The sequence below is a fragment of the Coregonus lavaretus genome (assembly GCF_964263955.1).
Source record: "Coregonus lavaretus genome assembly, contig: HAP1_SCAFFOLD_493, whole genome shotgun sequence".
Taxonomy (NCBI): Eukaryota; Metazoa; Chordata; class Actinopteri; order Salmoniformes; family Salmonidae; genus Coregonus; species Coregonus lavaretus.
This window is the reverse complement of record NW_028162989.1, coordinates 72501-88119: the sequence shown is the minus strand read 5'-3', so window position 1 is coordinate 88119 and position 15619 is coordinate 72501. Positions and strand designations below refer to the sequence as shown.

General features: G+C 50.2%; 2 protein-coding genes across 4 annotated transcripts in view; both read right to left on the bottom strand.

Moving 5' to 3' along the window:
* Window positions 1–4783: 4783 nt before the first annotated feature.
* On the bottom strand, window positions 4784–6737 carry LOC311118606 (uncharacterized protein). The gene is made up of 2 exons (XM_084193396.1): window positions 5048–6737; window positions 4784–4999 (listed from the first exon to the last, which is right to left on the bottom strand). Exons 1-2 carry the CDS (start codon window positions 6238–6240, stop codon window positions 4960–4962), a joined length of 1233 nt encoding a protein of 410 aa, XP_084049522.1. The 5' UTR covers window positions 6241–6737; the 3' UTR covers window positions 4784–4959.
* A 274-nt stretch (window positions 6738–7011) lies between these two features.
* Window positions 7012–15619, bottom strand: part of tbk1 (TANK-binding kinase 1) — a 71715-nt gene continuing 63107 nt past the window's right edge. For all 3 annotated transcript variants that reach the window (XM_084193398.1, XM_084193399.1, XM_084193400.1), the window contains 2 exons: window positions 13564–13635; window positions 7012–11948 (listed from right to left, as the gene is read on the bottom strand). In XM_084193398.1, the coding sequence (XP_084049524.1) occupies window positions 11897–11948; window positions 13564–13635 (124 nt within the window). In that variant the 3' untranslated portion in view covers window positions 7012–11896. The remainder of the gene's footprint in view (window positions 11949–13563; window positions 13636–15619) is intronic.

The following is a 15619-nucleotide window of genomic DNA, read 5'->3' as shown; positions in this document are numbered from 1 at the left end:
TGATGTGTAGTCCTCAACACACCTCTTATGAGCGATCGATGACCCTGAAGTGTAGTCCTCAACACACCTCTTATGAGCGATCGATGACCCTGAAGTGTAGTACCCACCACACCTCTTATGAGCGATCAATGACCCTGAAGTGTAGTCCCTACCACACCTCTTATGAGCGATCGATGACCCTGATGTGTAGTCCCCACCACACCTCTAATGAGCGATCGATGACCCTGAAGTGTAGTCCCCAACACACCTCTTATGAGCAATCGATGACCCTGATGTGTAGTCCAACACACCTCTTATGAGCGATCGATGACCCTGATGTGTAGTCCCCACCAACACACCTCTTATGAGCGATCGATGACCCTGATGTGTAATCCCCACCACACCTCTTATGAGCGATCGATGACCCTGATGTGTAGTCCCAAACACACCTCTTATGAGCGATCGATGACCCTGATGTGTAGTCCCCACCAACACACCTCTAATGAGCGATCGATGACCCTGATGTGTAGTCCCCACCAACACACCTCTAATGAGCGATCGATGACCCTGAAGTGTAGTCCCCACCACACCTCTTATGAGCGATCGACGACCCTGATGTGTAGTCCCCACCAACACACCTCTTATGAGCGATCGATGACCCTGATGTGTAGTCCCCACCAACACACCTCTTATGAGCGATCGATGACCCTGATGTGTAGTCCCCACCAACACACCTCTTATGAGCGATCGATGACCCTGAAGTGTAGTCCCCAACACACCTCTTATGAGCGATCGATGACCCTAATGTGTAGTCCTCACCAACACACCTCTTATGAGCGATCGATGACCCTGATGTGTAGTCCCCACCACACCTCTTATGAGCGATCGATGACCCTGATGTGTAGTCCCCACCACACCTCTTATGAGCGATCGATGACCCTGATGTGTAGTCCCCACCACACCTCTTATGAGCGATCGATGACCCTGAAGTGTAGTCCCCACCAACACACCTCTTATGAGCGATCGATGACCCTGATGTGTAGTCCCCACCACACCTCTTATGAGCGATCGATGACCCTGATGTGTAGTCCCCACCAACACACCTCTAATGAGCGATCGATGACCCTGATGTGTAGTCCCCACCACACCTCTTATGAGCGATCGACGACCCTGATGTGTAGTCCCCACCAACACACCTCTTATGAGCGATCGACGACCCTGATGTGTAGTCCCCATCAACACACCTCTTATGAGCGATCGATGACCCTGATGTGTAGTCCCCAACACACCTCTTATGAGCGATCGATGACCCTGATGTGTAGTCCCCACCAACACACCTCTTATGAGCGATCGATGACCCTGATGTGTAGTCCTCAACACACCTCTTATGAGCGATCGATGACCCTGAAGTGTAGTACCCACCACACCTCTTATGAGCGATCAATGACCCTGAAGTGTAGTCCCTACCACACCTCTTATGAGCGATCGATGACCCTGATGTGTAGTCCCCACCACACCTCTAATGAGCGATCGATGACCCTGAAGTGTAGTCCCCAACACACCTCTTATGAGCAATCGATGACCCTGATGTGTAGTCCAACACACCTCTTATGAGCGATCGATGACCCTGATGTGTAGTCCCCACCAACACACCTCTTATGAGCGATCGATGACCCTGATGTGTAATCCCCACCACACCTCTTATGAGCGATCGATGACCCTGATGTGTAGTCCCAAACACACCTCTTATGAGCGATCGATGACCCTGATGTGTAGTCCCCACCAACACACCTCTTATGAGCGATCGATGACCCTGATGTGTAGCCCCCACCACACTTCTTATGAGCGATCGATGACCCTGATGTGTAGTCCCCACCACACCTCTTATGAGCGATCGATGACCCTGATGTGTAGTCCCCACCACACCTCTTATGAGCGATCGATGACCCTGATGTGTAGTCCCCACCAACACACCTCTTATGAGCGATCGATGACCCTGATGTGTAGTCCCCACCACACCTCTTATGAGCGATCGATGACCCTGATGTGTAGTCCCCACCAACACACCTCTTATGAGCGATCGATGACCCTGATGTGTAGTCCTCACCACACCTTTTATGAGCGATCAATGACCCTGATGTGGTCCTCACCACACCTCTTATGAGCGATCGATGACCCTGATGTGTAGTCCTCACCACACCTCTTATGAGCGATCGATGACCCTGATGTGTAGTCCCCAACACACCTCTTATGAGCGATCGATGACCCTGAAGTGTAGTCCCCACCACACCTCTTATGAGCGATCGACGACCCTGATGTGTAGTCCCCACCAACACACCTCTTATGAGCGATCGATGACCCTGATGTGTAGTCCCCACCAACACACCTCTTATGAGCGATCGATGACCCTGATGTGTAGTCCCCACCAACACACCTCTTATGAGCGATCGATGACCCTGAAGTGTAGTCCCCAACACACCTCTTATGAGCGATCGATAACCCTGATGTGTAGTCCTCACCAACACACCTCTTATGAGCGATCGATGACCCTGATGTGTAGTCCCCACCACACCTCTTATGAGCGATCGATGACCCTGATGTGTAGTCCCCACCACACCTCTTATGAGCGATCGATGACCCTGATGTGTAGTCCCCATCAACACACCTCTTATGAGCGATCGATGACCCTGATGTGTAGTCCCCATCAACACACCTCTTATGAGCGATCGATGACCCTGATGTGTAGTCCCCACCAACACACCTCTTATGAGCGATCGATGACCCTGATGTGTAGTCCCCACCACACCTCTTATGAGCGATCGATGACCCTGATGTGTAATCCCCACCACACCTCCACCAACACACCTCTTATGAGCGACCGACGACCCTGATGTGTAGTCCCCACCACACCTCTTATGAGTGATCGATGACCTTGATGTGGTCCCCACCACACCTCTTATGAGCGATCGATGACCCTGAAGTGTAGTCCCCACCAACACACCTCTTATGAGCGATCAATGACCCTGATGTGTAGTCCCCACCACACCTCTTATGAGCGATCGATGACCCTGATGTGTAGTCCCCACCAACACACCTCTAATGAGCGATCGATGACCCTGATGTGTAGTCCCCACCACACCTCTTATGAGCGATCGACGACCCTGATGTGTAGTCCCCATCAACACACCTCTTATGAGCGATCGATGACTCTGATGTGTAGTCCCCACCACACCTCTTATGAGCGATCAACGACCCTGAAGTGTAGTCCCCACCACACCTCTTATGAGCGATCGATGACCCTGATGTGTAGTCCTCAACACACCTCTTATGAGCGATCGATGACCCTGAAGTGTAGTACCCACCACACCTCTTATGAGCGATCAATGACCCTGAAGTGTAGTCCCTACCACACCTCTTATGAGCGATCGATGACCCTGATGTGTAGTCCCCACCACACCTCTAATGAGCGATCGATGACCCTGAAGTGTAGTCCCCAACACACCTCTTATGAGCAATCGATGACCCTGATGTGTAGTCCAACACACCTCTTATGAGCGATCGATGACCCTGATGTGTAGTCCCCACCAACACACCTCTTATGAGCGATCGATGACCCTGATGTGTAGTACCCAACACACCTCTTATGAGCGATCGATGACCCTGATGTGTAGTCCCCACCAACACACCTCTTATGAGCGATCGATGACCCTGATGTGTAGTCCCCACCAACACACCTCTTATGAGCGATCGATGACCCTGATGTGTAATCCCCACCACACCTCTTATGAGCGATCGATGACCCTGATGTGTAGTCCCAAACACACCTCTTATGAGCGATCGATGACCCTGATGTGTAGTCCCCACCAACACACCTCTTATGAGCGATCGATGACCCTGATGTGTAGCCCCCACCACACTTCTTATGAGCGATCGATGACCCTGATGTGTAGTCCCCACCACACCTCTTATGAGCGATCGATGACCCTGATGTGTAGTCCCCACCACACCTCTTATGAGCGATCGATGACCCTGATGTGTAGTCCCCACCAACACACCTCTTATGAGCGATCGATGACCCTGATGTGTAGTCCCCACCACACCTCTTATGAGCGATCGATGACCCTGATGTGTAGTCCCCACCAACACACCTCTTATGAGCGATCGATGACCCTGATGTGTAGTCCTCACCACACCTTTTATGAGCGATCAATGACCCTGATGTGGTCCTCACCACACCTCTTATGAGCGATCGATGACCCTGATGTGTAGTCCTCACCACACCTCTTATGAGCGATCGATGACCCTGATGTGTAATCCCCACCACACCTCCACCAACACACCTCTTATGAGCGACCGACGACCCTGATGTGTAGTCCCCACCACACCTCTTATGAGTGATCGATGACCTTGATGTGGTCCCCACCACACCTCTTATGAGCGATCGATGACCCTGAAGTGTAGTCCCCACCAACACACCTCTTATGAGCGATCAATGACCCTGATGTGTAGTCCCCACCACACCTCTTATGAGCGATCGATGACCCTGATGTGTAGTCCCCACCAACACACCTCTAATGAGCGATCGATGACCCTGATGTGTAGTCCCCACCACACCTCTTATGAGCGATCGACGACCCTGATGTGTAGTCCCCATCAACACACCTCTTATGAGCGATCGATGACTCTGATGTGTAGTCCCCACCACACCTCTTATGAGCGATCAACGACCCTGAAGTGTAGTCCCCACCACACCTCTTATGAGCGATCGATGACCCTGATGTGTAGTCCTCAACACACCTCTTATGAGCGATCGATGACCCTGAAGTGTAGTACCCACCACACCTCTTATGAGCGATCAATGACCCTGAAGTGTAGTCCCTACCACACCTCTTATGAGCGATCGATGACCCTGATGTGTAGTCCCCACCACACCTCTAATGAGCGATCGATGACCCTGAAGTGTAGTCCCCAACACACCTCTTATGAGCAATCGATGACCCTGATGTGTAGTCCAACACACCTCTTATGAGCGATCGATGACCCTGATGTGTAGTCCCCACCAACACACCTCTTATGAGCGATCGATGACCCTGATGTGTAGTACCCAACACACCTCTTATGAGCGATCGATGACCCTGATGTGTAGTCCCCACCAACACACCTCTTATGAGCGATCGATGACCCTGATGTGTAGTCCCCACCAACACACCTCTTATGAGCGATCGATGACCCTGATGTGTAATCCCCACCACACCTCTTATGAGCGATCGATGACCCTGATGTGTAGTCCCAAACACACCTCTTATGAGCGATCGATGACCCTGATGTGTAGTCCCCACCAACACACCTCTTATGAGCGATCGATGACCCTGATGTGTAGCCCCCACCACACTTCTTATGAGCGATCGATGACCCTGATGTGTAGTCCCCACCACACCTCTTATGAGCGATCGATGACCCTGATGTGTAGTCCCCACCACACCTCTTATGAGCGATCGATGACCCTGATGTGTAGTCCCCACCAACACACCTCTTATGAGCGATCGATGACCCTGATGTGTAGTCCCCACCACACCTCTTATGAGCGATCGATGACCCTGATGTGTAGTCCCCACCAACACACCTCTTATGAGCGATCGATGACCCTGATGTGTAGTCCTCACCACACCTTTTATGAGCGATCAATGACCCTGATGTGGTCCTCACCACACCTCTTATGAGCGATCGATGACCCTGATGTGTAGTCCTCACCACACCTCTTATGAGCGATCGATGACCCTGATGTGTAGTCCCCAACACACCTCTTATGAGCGATCGATGACCCTGAAGTGTAGTCCCCACCACACCTCTTATGAGCGATCGACGACCCTGATGTGTAGTCCCCACCAACACACCTCTTATGAGCGATCGATGACCCTGATGTGTAGTCCCCACCAACACACCTCTTATGAGCGATCGATGACCCTGATGTGTAGTCCCCACCAACACACCTCTTATGAGCGATCGATGACCCTGAAGTGTAGTCCCCAACACACCTCTTATGAGCGATCGATAACCCTGATGTGTAGTCCTCACCAACACACCTCTTATGAGCGATCGATGACCCTGATGTGTAGTCCCCACCACACCTCTTATGAGCGATCGATGACCCTGATGTGTAGTCCCCACCACACCTCTTATGAGCGATCGATGACCCTGATGTGTAGTCCCCATCAACACACCTCTTATGAGCGATCGATGACCCTGATGTGTAGTCCCCATCAACACACCTCTTATGAGCGATCGATGACCCTGATGTGTAGTCCCCACCAACACACCTCTTATGAGCGATCGATGACCCTGATGTGTAGTCCCCACCACACCTCTTATGAGCGATCGATGACCCTGATGTGTAATCCCCACCACACCTCCACCAACACACCTCTTATGAGCGACCGACGACCCTGATGTGTAGTCCCCACCACACCTCTTATGAGTGATCGATGACCTTGATGTGGTCCCCACCACACCTCTTATGAGCGATCGATGACCCTGAAGTGTAGTCCCCACCAACACACCTCTTATGAGCGATCAATGACCCTGATGTGTAGTCCCCACCACACCTCTTATGAGCGATCGATGACCCTGATGTGTAGTCCCCACCAACACACCTCTAATGAGCGATCGATGACCCTGATGTGTAGTCCCCACCACACCTCTTATGAGCGATCGACGACCCTGATGTGTAGTCCCCATCAACACACCTCTTATGAGCGATCGATGACTCTGATGTGTAGTCCCCACCACACCTCTTATGAGCGATCAACGACCCTGAAGTGTAGTCCCCACCACACCTCTTATGAGCGATCGATGACCCCGATGTGTAGTCCCCACCAACACACCTCTTATGAGCGATCGATGACCCTGAAGTGTAGTCCCCACCACACCTCTTATGAACGATCAATGACCCTGAAGTGTAGTCCCCACCACACCTCTTATGACAGGTATAAGGAGGTAGCTACAACACTCTCTAGAAGGTGAAATACAACATCAGTCTGATGGCCTTTTTTTATTTATTTACAGCATTTTCAAACATTTCAAGTTCCCTTTGCATTCTGATTATTAACAACACTAAGAGATCAGAGCCTTTATACAGCAGAAGGAAGGGAGAGGTTATTTGAGTCTGTGTGATTGACAGAGCTCCAACAGATGGATTTCTCCATCAGCACCATTAGGCCTGTTGGTTCATACAATCAAACTCATGTATAAGAGGGTTAAAACAAAACCAATACTGCATAAACAGAGAGGAAATAACTTCATTTGTGCAAAACAAAAGACAGTCAGAATTTTGGGTGGGTTATTATAAATAAGAAATCATATTTAAGGACACTAGGAATTTATTTTAAAAGAGCAACAACTATAATTTGAGCCTGTGAGCCATTTGAAGATGTAGACCTGCTGGGCTATAGAGAAGATGATGATGAGGAATATTACCCTGTTAACAAAAACAGGAAGTAAAAAGGTCTGCAGACTAAATGAAACTAAAGGCAACACAGAGGGTGCATCCCAAACGCCACCCTATTCCCCCCTACAGCGCATTACTTTTGACCAGAGCCCAATGGAGTAGACTATGAAGCACTCCACTGTAAAGGACACAGAGAGCCATTACTTTTGACCAGAGCCCAATGGAGTAGACTATGAAGCACTCCACTATAAAGGACGCAGAGAGCCATTACTTTTGACCAGAGCCCAATGGAGTAGACTATGAAGCACTCCACTGTAAAGGACACAGAGAGACATTACTGATGACCAGAGCCCAATGGAGTAGACTATGAAGCACTCCACTGTAAAGGACGCAGAGAGCCATTTGGGACAGTGCAGTTCTAACAACTAACTGTTAACGCAACCTTCATTCATGAAGAACCTTTCCTCTCTTTAGTCTCACTGACAGAAGTTGGCAGCTTGGAGAAGAGGCCAGAAGTTATCAAACTAAACAATAATAACAATTATAGACCATTTACAACATAAAGCATACATGAATATACCACTGGAATCATATACCACTGGAATCATATACCACTGGAATAATATACCACTGGAATCATATACCACTGTAGATTGAGGTGGGGGTCAGGTAGGGGTCGCGAGTGGCGCAGTGGTCTAAGGCACTGCATCACAGTGCTAGCTGTGCCACTAGAGATCCTGGTCCGGCTACGATCCTCTGTCGTAGCCGGCCGCGACCGGGAGACCCAAGGGGCGGCGCACAATTGGCCCAGCGTCGTCCAGGGTAGGGGAGGGAATGGCCGGCAGGGATGTAGCTCAGTTGGTAGAGCATAGCGTTTGCAACGCCAGGGTTGTGGGTTCGATTCCCACGGGGGGCCAGTATGATTTATTTTTTTAGAATAATAATGTATGCAAATGACAAAAAATTTAAATGTAAAAATGTAAGGTCTAGATAGTAGATTGAGGTGGGGTCAGGTAGGGGTCAGGGTCTAGATAGCAGATTGAGGTGGGGTCAGGTAGGGGTCAGGGTCTAGATAGCAGATTGAGGTGGGGTCAGGTAGGGGTCAGGGTCTAGATAGTAGATTGAGGTGGGGTCAGGTAGGGGTCAGGGTCTAGATAGTAGATTGAGGTGGGGTCAGGTAGGGGTCAGGGTCTAGATAGTAGATTGAGGTGGGGTCAGGTAGGGGTCAGGGTCTAGATAGTAGATTGAGGTGGGGTCAGGTAGGGGTCAGGGTCTAGATAGTAGATTGAGGTGGGGTCAGGTAGGGGTCAAGGTCTAGATAGTAGATTGAGGTGGGGTCAGGTAGGGGTCAAGGTCTAGATAGTAGATTGAGGTGGGGTCAGGTAGGGGTCAGGGTCTAGATAGTAGATTGAGGTGGGGTCAGGTAGGGGTCAGGGTCTAGATAGTAGATTGAGGTGGGGTCAGGTAGGGGTCAGGGTCTAGATAGTAGATTGAGGTGGGGTCAGGTAGGGGTCAGGGTCTAGACAGTAGATTGAGGTGGGGTCAGGTAGGGGTCAGGTAGGGGTCAGGGTCTAGATAGCAGATTGAGATTGAGGTGGGGGTCAGGTAGGGGTCAGGGTCTAGATAGCAGATTGAGGTGGGGTCAGGTAGGGGTCAGGGTCTAGATAGCAGATTGAGGTGGGGTCAGGTAGGGGTCAGGGTCTAGATAGTAGATTGAGGTGGGGTCAGGTAGGGGTCAGGGTCTAGATAGTAGATTGAGGTGGGGGTCAGGTAGGGGTCAGGGTCTAGATAGCAGATTGAGGTGGGGTCAGGTAGGGGTCAGGGTCTAGATAGTAGATTGAGGTGGGGTCAGGTAGGGGTCAGGGTCTAGATAGTAGATTGAGGTGGGGTCAGGTAGGGGTCAGGGTCTAGATAGTAGATTGAGGTGGGGTCAGGTAGGGGTCAGGGTTTAGATAGTAGATTGAGGTGGGGTCAGGTAGGGGTCAGGGTCTAGATAGTAGATTGAGGTGGGGTCAGGTAGGGGTCAAGGTCTAGATAGTAGATTGAGGTGGGGTCAGGTAGGGGTCAGGGTCTAGATAGCAGATTGAGGTGGGGGTCAGGTAGGGGTCAGGGTCTAGATAGTAGATTGAGGTGGGGTCAGGTAGGGGTCAGGGTCTAGATAGTAGATTGAGGTGGGGTCAGGTAGGGGTCAGGGTTTAGATAGTAGATTGAGGTGGGGTCAGGTAGGGGTCAGGGTCTAGATAGTAGATTGAGGTGGGGTCAGGTAGGGGTCAAGGTCTAGATAGTAGATTGAGGTGGGGTCAGGTAGGGGTCAGGGTCTAGATAGCAGATTGAGGTGGGGGTCAGGTAGGGGTCAGGGTCTAGATAGTAGATTGAGGTGGGGTCAGGTAGGGGTCGGGGTCTAGATAGTAGATTGAGGTGGGGTCAGGGAGGGGTCAGGGTCTAGATAGTAGATTGAGGTGGGGTCAGGTAGGGGTCAGGGTCTAGATAGTAGATTGAGGTGGGGTCAGGTAGGGGTCGGGGTCTAGATAGTAGATTGAGGTGGGGGTCAGGTAGGGGTCAGGGTCTAGATAGTAGATTGAGGTGGGATCAGGTAGGGGTCAGGGTCTAGATAGTAGATTGAGGTGGGGTCAGGTAGGGGTCAGGGTTTAGATAGTAGATTGAGGTGGGGTCAGGTAGGAGTCAGAGAGGGGTCAGGGGTCTCCAACAGGTCCGTCTCCAGCTACCAGACAACCTATGAGTAGCTCGCCAAACTATTCTGAAAGTACATGGAATTTGACAAGTATCAGAAACCGCAAGCTCCCAGCTAAGGTCTATCATGAGGAAGTCTATCATGAGGAAGTCTATCATGAGGAAGTCTATCAAGAGGAAGTCTATCATGAGGAAGTCTATCATGAGGAAGTCTATCATGAGGAAGTCTATAATTTGTATCTATTATTGGTTATTTGCTAACTCTGCCATGAACTGAGCAGCAACAGTACAGAACCATCACTAGACCAGCACATCAGACGGCCCATTCCTCACTCACTAGACACCCAATTAAAGGGCCAGGCACATCAGATGGCCCATTCCTCACTCACTAGACACCCAATTAAAGGGCCAGGCACATCAGATGGCCCATTCCTCACTCACTAGACACCCAATTAAAGGGCCAGGCACATTAGATGGCCCATTCCTCACTCACTAGACACCCAATTAAAGGGCCAGGCACATCAGATGGCCCATTCCTCACTCACTAGACACCCAATTAAAGGGCCAGGCACATTAGATGGCCCATTCCTCACTCACTAGACACCCAATTAAAGGGCCAGGCACATCAGATGGCCCATTCCTCACTCACTAGACACACAATTAAAGGGCCAGGCACATCAGATGGCCCATTCCTCACTCACTAGACACCCAATTAAAGGGCCAGGCACATCAGATGGCCCATTCCTCACTCACTAGACACCCAATTAAAGGGCCAGGCACATCAGATGGCCCATTCCTCACTCACTAGACGCCCAATTAAAGGGCCAGGCACATCAGATGGCCCATTCCTCACTCACTAGACACCCAATTAAAGGGCCAGATGCACAATTAAAAGGGGAATTACACTCCAAAACATTATTCCAGACCTAAAAATGGTTTCTTCTGATGTGATTTAAGCATTGACATGGACTCAGAACATGCAATTTCGTTGTTTCTCTACGAACAATTTCAATTTTGAGAATGAAAAACTTAAAAAAAATCTCAAATGAAACTGAGAAAACAATTTGGGAAAATATAAAACAGAAGAATTGGGGAGAAGAAAAATAATCTCAGATTTGACCAGGGCCCCCCCCCCCTTAGTGTTTATTAACCATTATTATAGCAGGTATATTGACAGGAAACACAGCGCACTACTTCCTCTTGTACACGGAGGACCCGGGGAAGAGCTGCAGGGGAGAAGAGAAGAGAAGAGTGGACCTATTGGAAAGACTGAGACATGTTGCATTTCTAAAAGGTAGCTCTCATGCCAGAAACGGTTGGAGACCCCTGGTCTAGATAGTGGATTGAGGTGGGGGTTTAGGATGAGGTGAGAGTCAGGTGGTGAGGGTTTAGGATGAGGTGAGAGTTGAGGGGTGAGGGTTTAGGATGAGGTGAGAGTCAGGGGGTGAGGGTTTAGGATGAGGTGAGAGTCAGGGGGTGAGGGTTTAGGATGAGGTGAGAGTCAGGGGGTGAGGGTTTAGGATGAGGTGAGAGTCAGGGGGTGAGGGTTTAGGATGAGGTGAGAGTCAGGTGGTGAGGGTTTAGGATGAGGTGAGAGTCAGGGGGTGAGGGTTTAGGGTGGGTGTGGAGGGTGGGGTGAGAGTCAGGGGGTGAGGGTTTAGGGTGGGGTGAGAGTCGAGGGGTGAGGGTTTAGGGCGGGGTGAGAGTCGAGGGGTGAGGGTTTAGGGCGGGGTGAGAGTCGAGGGGTGAGGGTGGGTGTTGGAAGTGAGGGGCCACATGGTCTCAGATACGGTCCACACTTCTCAATCCTCCATCCAATGTCAAAGAGCCAAACCTGGAAAACAGCAACATCAGAAAATATTATATCAATAGATGGAGCACGGCCATAAACAGAAGCTGATCTGACAGGAAGGACCAAACAGCTGATCTGACAGGAAGGACCAAACAGCTGATCTGACAGGAAGGACCAAACAGCTGATCTGACAGGAAGGACCAAACAGCTGATCTGACAGGAAGGACCAAACAGCTGATCTGACAGGAAGGACCAAACAGCTGATCTGACAGGAAGGACCAAACAGCTGATCTGACAGGAAGGACCAAACAGCTGATCTGACAGGAAGGACCAAACAGCTGATCTGACAGGAAGAAGGCCTTCATACGTCTTATCAGGGGTAGTGACCATGTTTTGAACTGCTGGTCTTGATCTGTTATAAAGTAAACACATGGCTATCACAGGGAGCTATATGTATGGTAGGGAAGCTAGCTATCACAGGGAGCTATATGTATGGTAGGGAAGCTAGCTATCACAGGGAGCTATATGTATGGTAGGGAAGCTAGCTATCACAGGGAGCTATATGTATGGTAGGGAAGCTAGCTATCACAGGGAGCTATATGTATGGTAGGGAAGCTAGCTATCACAGGGAGCTATATGTATGGTAGGGAAGCTAGCTATCACAGGGAGCTATATGTATGGTAGGGAAGCTAGCTATCACAGGGAGCTATATGTATGGTAGGGAAGCTAGCTATCACAGGGAGCTATATGTATGGTAGGGAAGCTAGCTATCACAGGGAGCTATATGTATGGTAGGGAAGCTAGCTATCACAGGGAGCTATATGTATGGTAGGGAAGCTAGCTATCACAGGGAGCTATATGTATGGTAGGGAAGCTAGCTATCACAGGGAGCTATATGTATGGTAGGGAATCTAGCTATCACAGGGAGCTATATGTATGGTAGGGAAGCTAGCTATCACAGGGAGCTATATGTATGGTAGGGAAGCTAGCTATCACAGGGAGCTATATGTATGGTAGGGAAGCTAGCTATCACAGGGAGCTATATGTATGGTAGGGAAGCTGGCTATCACAGGGAGCTATATGTATGGTAGGGAAGCTGGCTATCACAGGGAGCTATATGTATGGTAGGGAAGCTGGCTATCACAGGGAGCTATATGTATGGTAGGGAAGCTGGCTATCACAGGGAGCTATATGTATGGTAGGGAAGCTAGCTATCACAGGGAGCTATATGTATGGTAGGGAAGCTAGCTATCACAGGGAGCTATATGTATGGTAGGGAAGCTAGCTATCACAGGGAGCTATATGTATGGTAGGGAAGCTAGCTATCACAGGGAGCTATATGTATGGTAGGGAAGCTAGCTATCACAGGGAGCTATATGTATGGTAGGGAAGCTAGCTATCACAGGGAGCTATATGTATGGTAGGGAAGCTAGCTATCACAGGGAGCTATATGTATGGTAGGGAAGCTAGCTATCACAGGGAGCTATATGTATGGTAGGGAAGCTAGCTATCACAGGGAGCTATATGTATGGTAGGGAAGCTAGCTATCACAGGGAGCTATATGTATGGTAGGGAAGCTAGCTATCACAGGGAGCTATATGTATGGTAGGGAAGCTAGCTATCACAGGGAGCTATATGTAGCCAGACAAGTCCTCACCTCTCCAGGAAGTGATTGTTCTCTGCCAACTCCTTTACAACCCCCTCCATCTCTTCCTTCAGCTTCTTCATGCTGGAAAACACACAGAGAGTTAACACTGGACACTGTCACTGAGATGGTGGAATATTGTCCCACTGGTTAACACTGGACACTGTCACAGAGATGGTGGAATATTGTCCCACTGGTTAACACTGGACACTGTCACTGAGATGGTGGAATATTGTCCCACTGGTTAACACTGGACACTGTCACTGAGATGGTGGAATATTGTCCCACTGGTTAACACTGGACACTGTCACTGAGATGGTGGAATATTGTCCCACTGGTTAACACTGGACACTGTCACAGAGATGGTGGAATATTGTCCCACTGGTTAACACTGGACACTGTCACTGAGATGGTGGAATATTGTCCCACTGGTTAACACTGGACACTGTCACTGAGATGGTGGAATATTGTCCCACTGGTTAACACTGGACACTGTCACTGAGATGGTGGAATATTGTCCCACTGGTTAACACTGGACACTGTCACAGAGATGGTGGAATATTGTCCCACTGGTTAACACTGGACACTGTCACTGAGATGGTGGAATATTGTCCCACTGGTTAACACTGGACACTGTCACTGAGATGGTGGAATACTGTCCCACTGGTTAACACTGGACACTGTCACTGAGATGGTGGAATATTGTCCCACTGGTTAACACTGGACACGGTCACTGAGATGGTGGAATATTGTCCCACTGGTTAACACTGGACACTGTCACTGAGATGGTAGAATATTGTCCCACTGGTTAACACTGGACACTGTCACTGAAATGGTGGAATATTGTCCCACTGGTTAACACTGGACACTGTCACTGAGATGGTGGAATATTGTCCCACTGGTTAAAACTGGACACTGTCACTGAGATGGTGGAATATTGTCCCACTGGTTAACACTGGACACTGTCACTGAGATGGAGGAATATTGTCCCACTGGTTAACACTGGACACTGTCACTGAGATGGTGGAATATTGTCCCACTGGTTAACACTGGACACTGTCACTGAGATGGTGGAATATTGTCCCACTGGTTAACACTGGACACTGTCACTGAGATGGTGGAATATTGTCCCACTGGTTATGAATCAACCCTCAAGTCAACAAACATGTCCTCAGATGTAACAACGTGATAGTGAGACTCACCCAGGGTCATCTCTACCAGGGTGCTTTGGCTAAGGTAGGGTCAGGGGTCAGGGACAGTAACTCACCCCAGGGTCATCCCTACCAGGGTGCTCTGGCTGAGGTAGGGTCAGGGTTAGGGGTTAGGGGTCAGGGACAGTAACTCACCCCAGGGTCATCTCTACCAGGGTGCTTTGGCTGAGGTAAGGTCAGGGGTCAGGGACAGTAACTCACCCCAGGGTCATCTCTACCAGGGTGCTTTGGCTGAGGTAGGGTCAGGGGTCAGGGACAGTAACTCACCCCAGGGTCATCTCTACCAGGGTGCTCTGGCTGAGGTAGGGTCAGGGTTAGGGGTTAGGGGTCAGGGACAGTAACTCACCCCAGGGTCATCTCTACCAGGGTGCTCTGGCTGAGGTAGGGTCAGGGTTAGGGGTTAGGGGTCAGGGACAGTAACTCACCCCAGGGTCATCTCTACCAGGGTGCTTTGGCTGAGGTAAGGTCAGGGGTCAGGGACAGTAACTCACCCCAGGGTCATCTCTACCAGGGTGCTCTGGCTGAGATAAGGTCAGGGGTCAGGGACAGTAACTCACCCCAGGGTCATCTCTACCAGGGTGCTCTGGCTGAGGTAGGGTCAGGGTTAGGGGTTAGGGGTCAGGGACAGTAACTCACCCCAGGGTCATCTCTACCAGGGTGCTTTGGCTGAGGTAAGGTCAGGGGTCAGGGACAGTAACTCACCCCAGGGTCATCTCTACCAGGGTGCTCTGGCTGAGGTAGGGTCAGGGTTAGGGGTTAGGGGTCAGGGACAGTAACTCACCCCAGGGTCATCTCTACCAGGGTGCTTTGGCTGAGGTAAGGTCAGGGGTCAGGGACAGTAACTCACCCCAGGGTCA

Bases quoted from the DNA above. Each gene is read 5' to 3' on its own strand.
- LOC311118606 (XM_084193396.1), bottom strand. From the start codon at position 6,240: ATGGGGACTACACATCAGGGTCATCGATCGCTCATAAGAGGTGTGTTG. The intron at 5,000-5,047 runs GTGTGTTGGTGG...CGCTCATAAGAG, and splicing joins TCATCGATCGCTCATAAGAG to GTGTGTTGGACTACACATCA.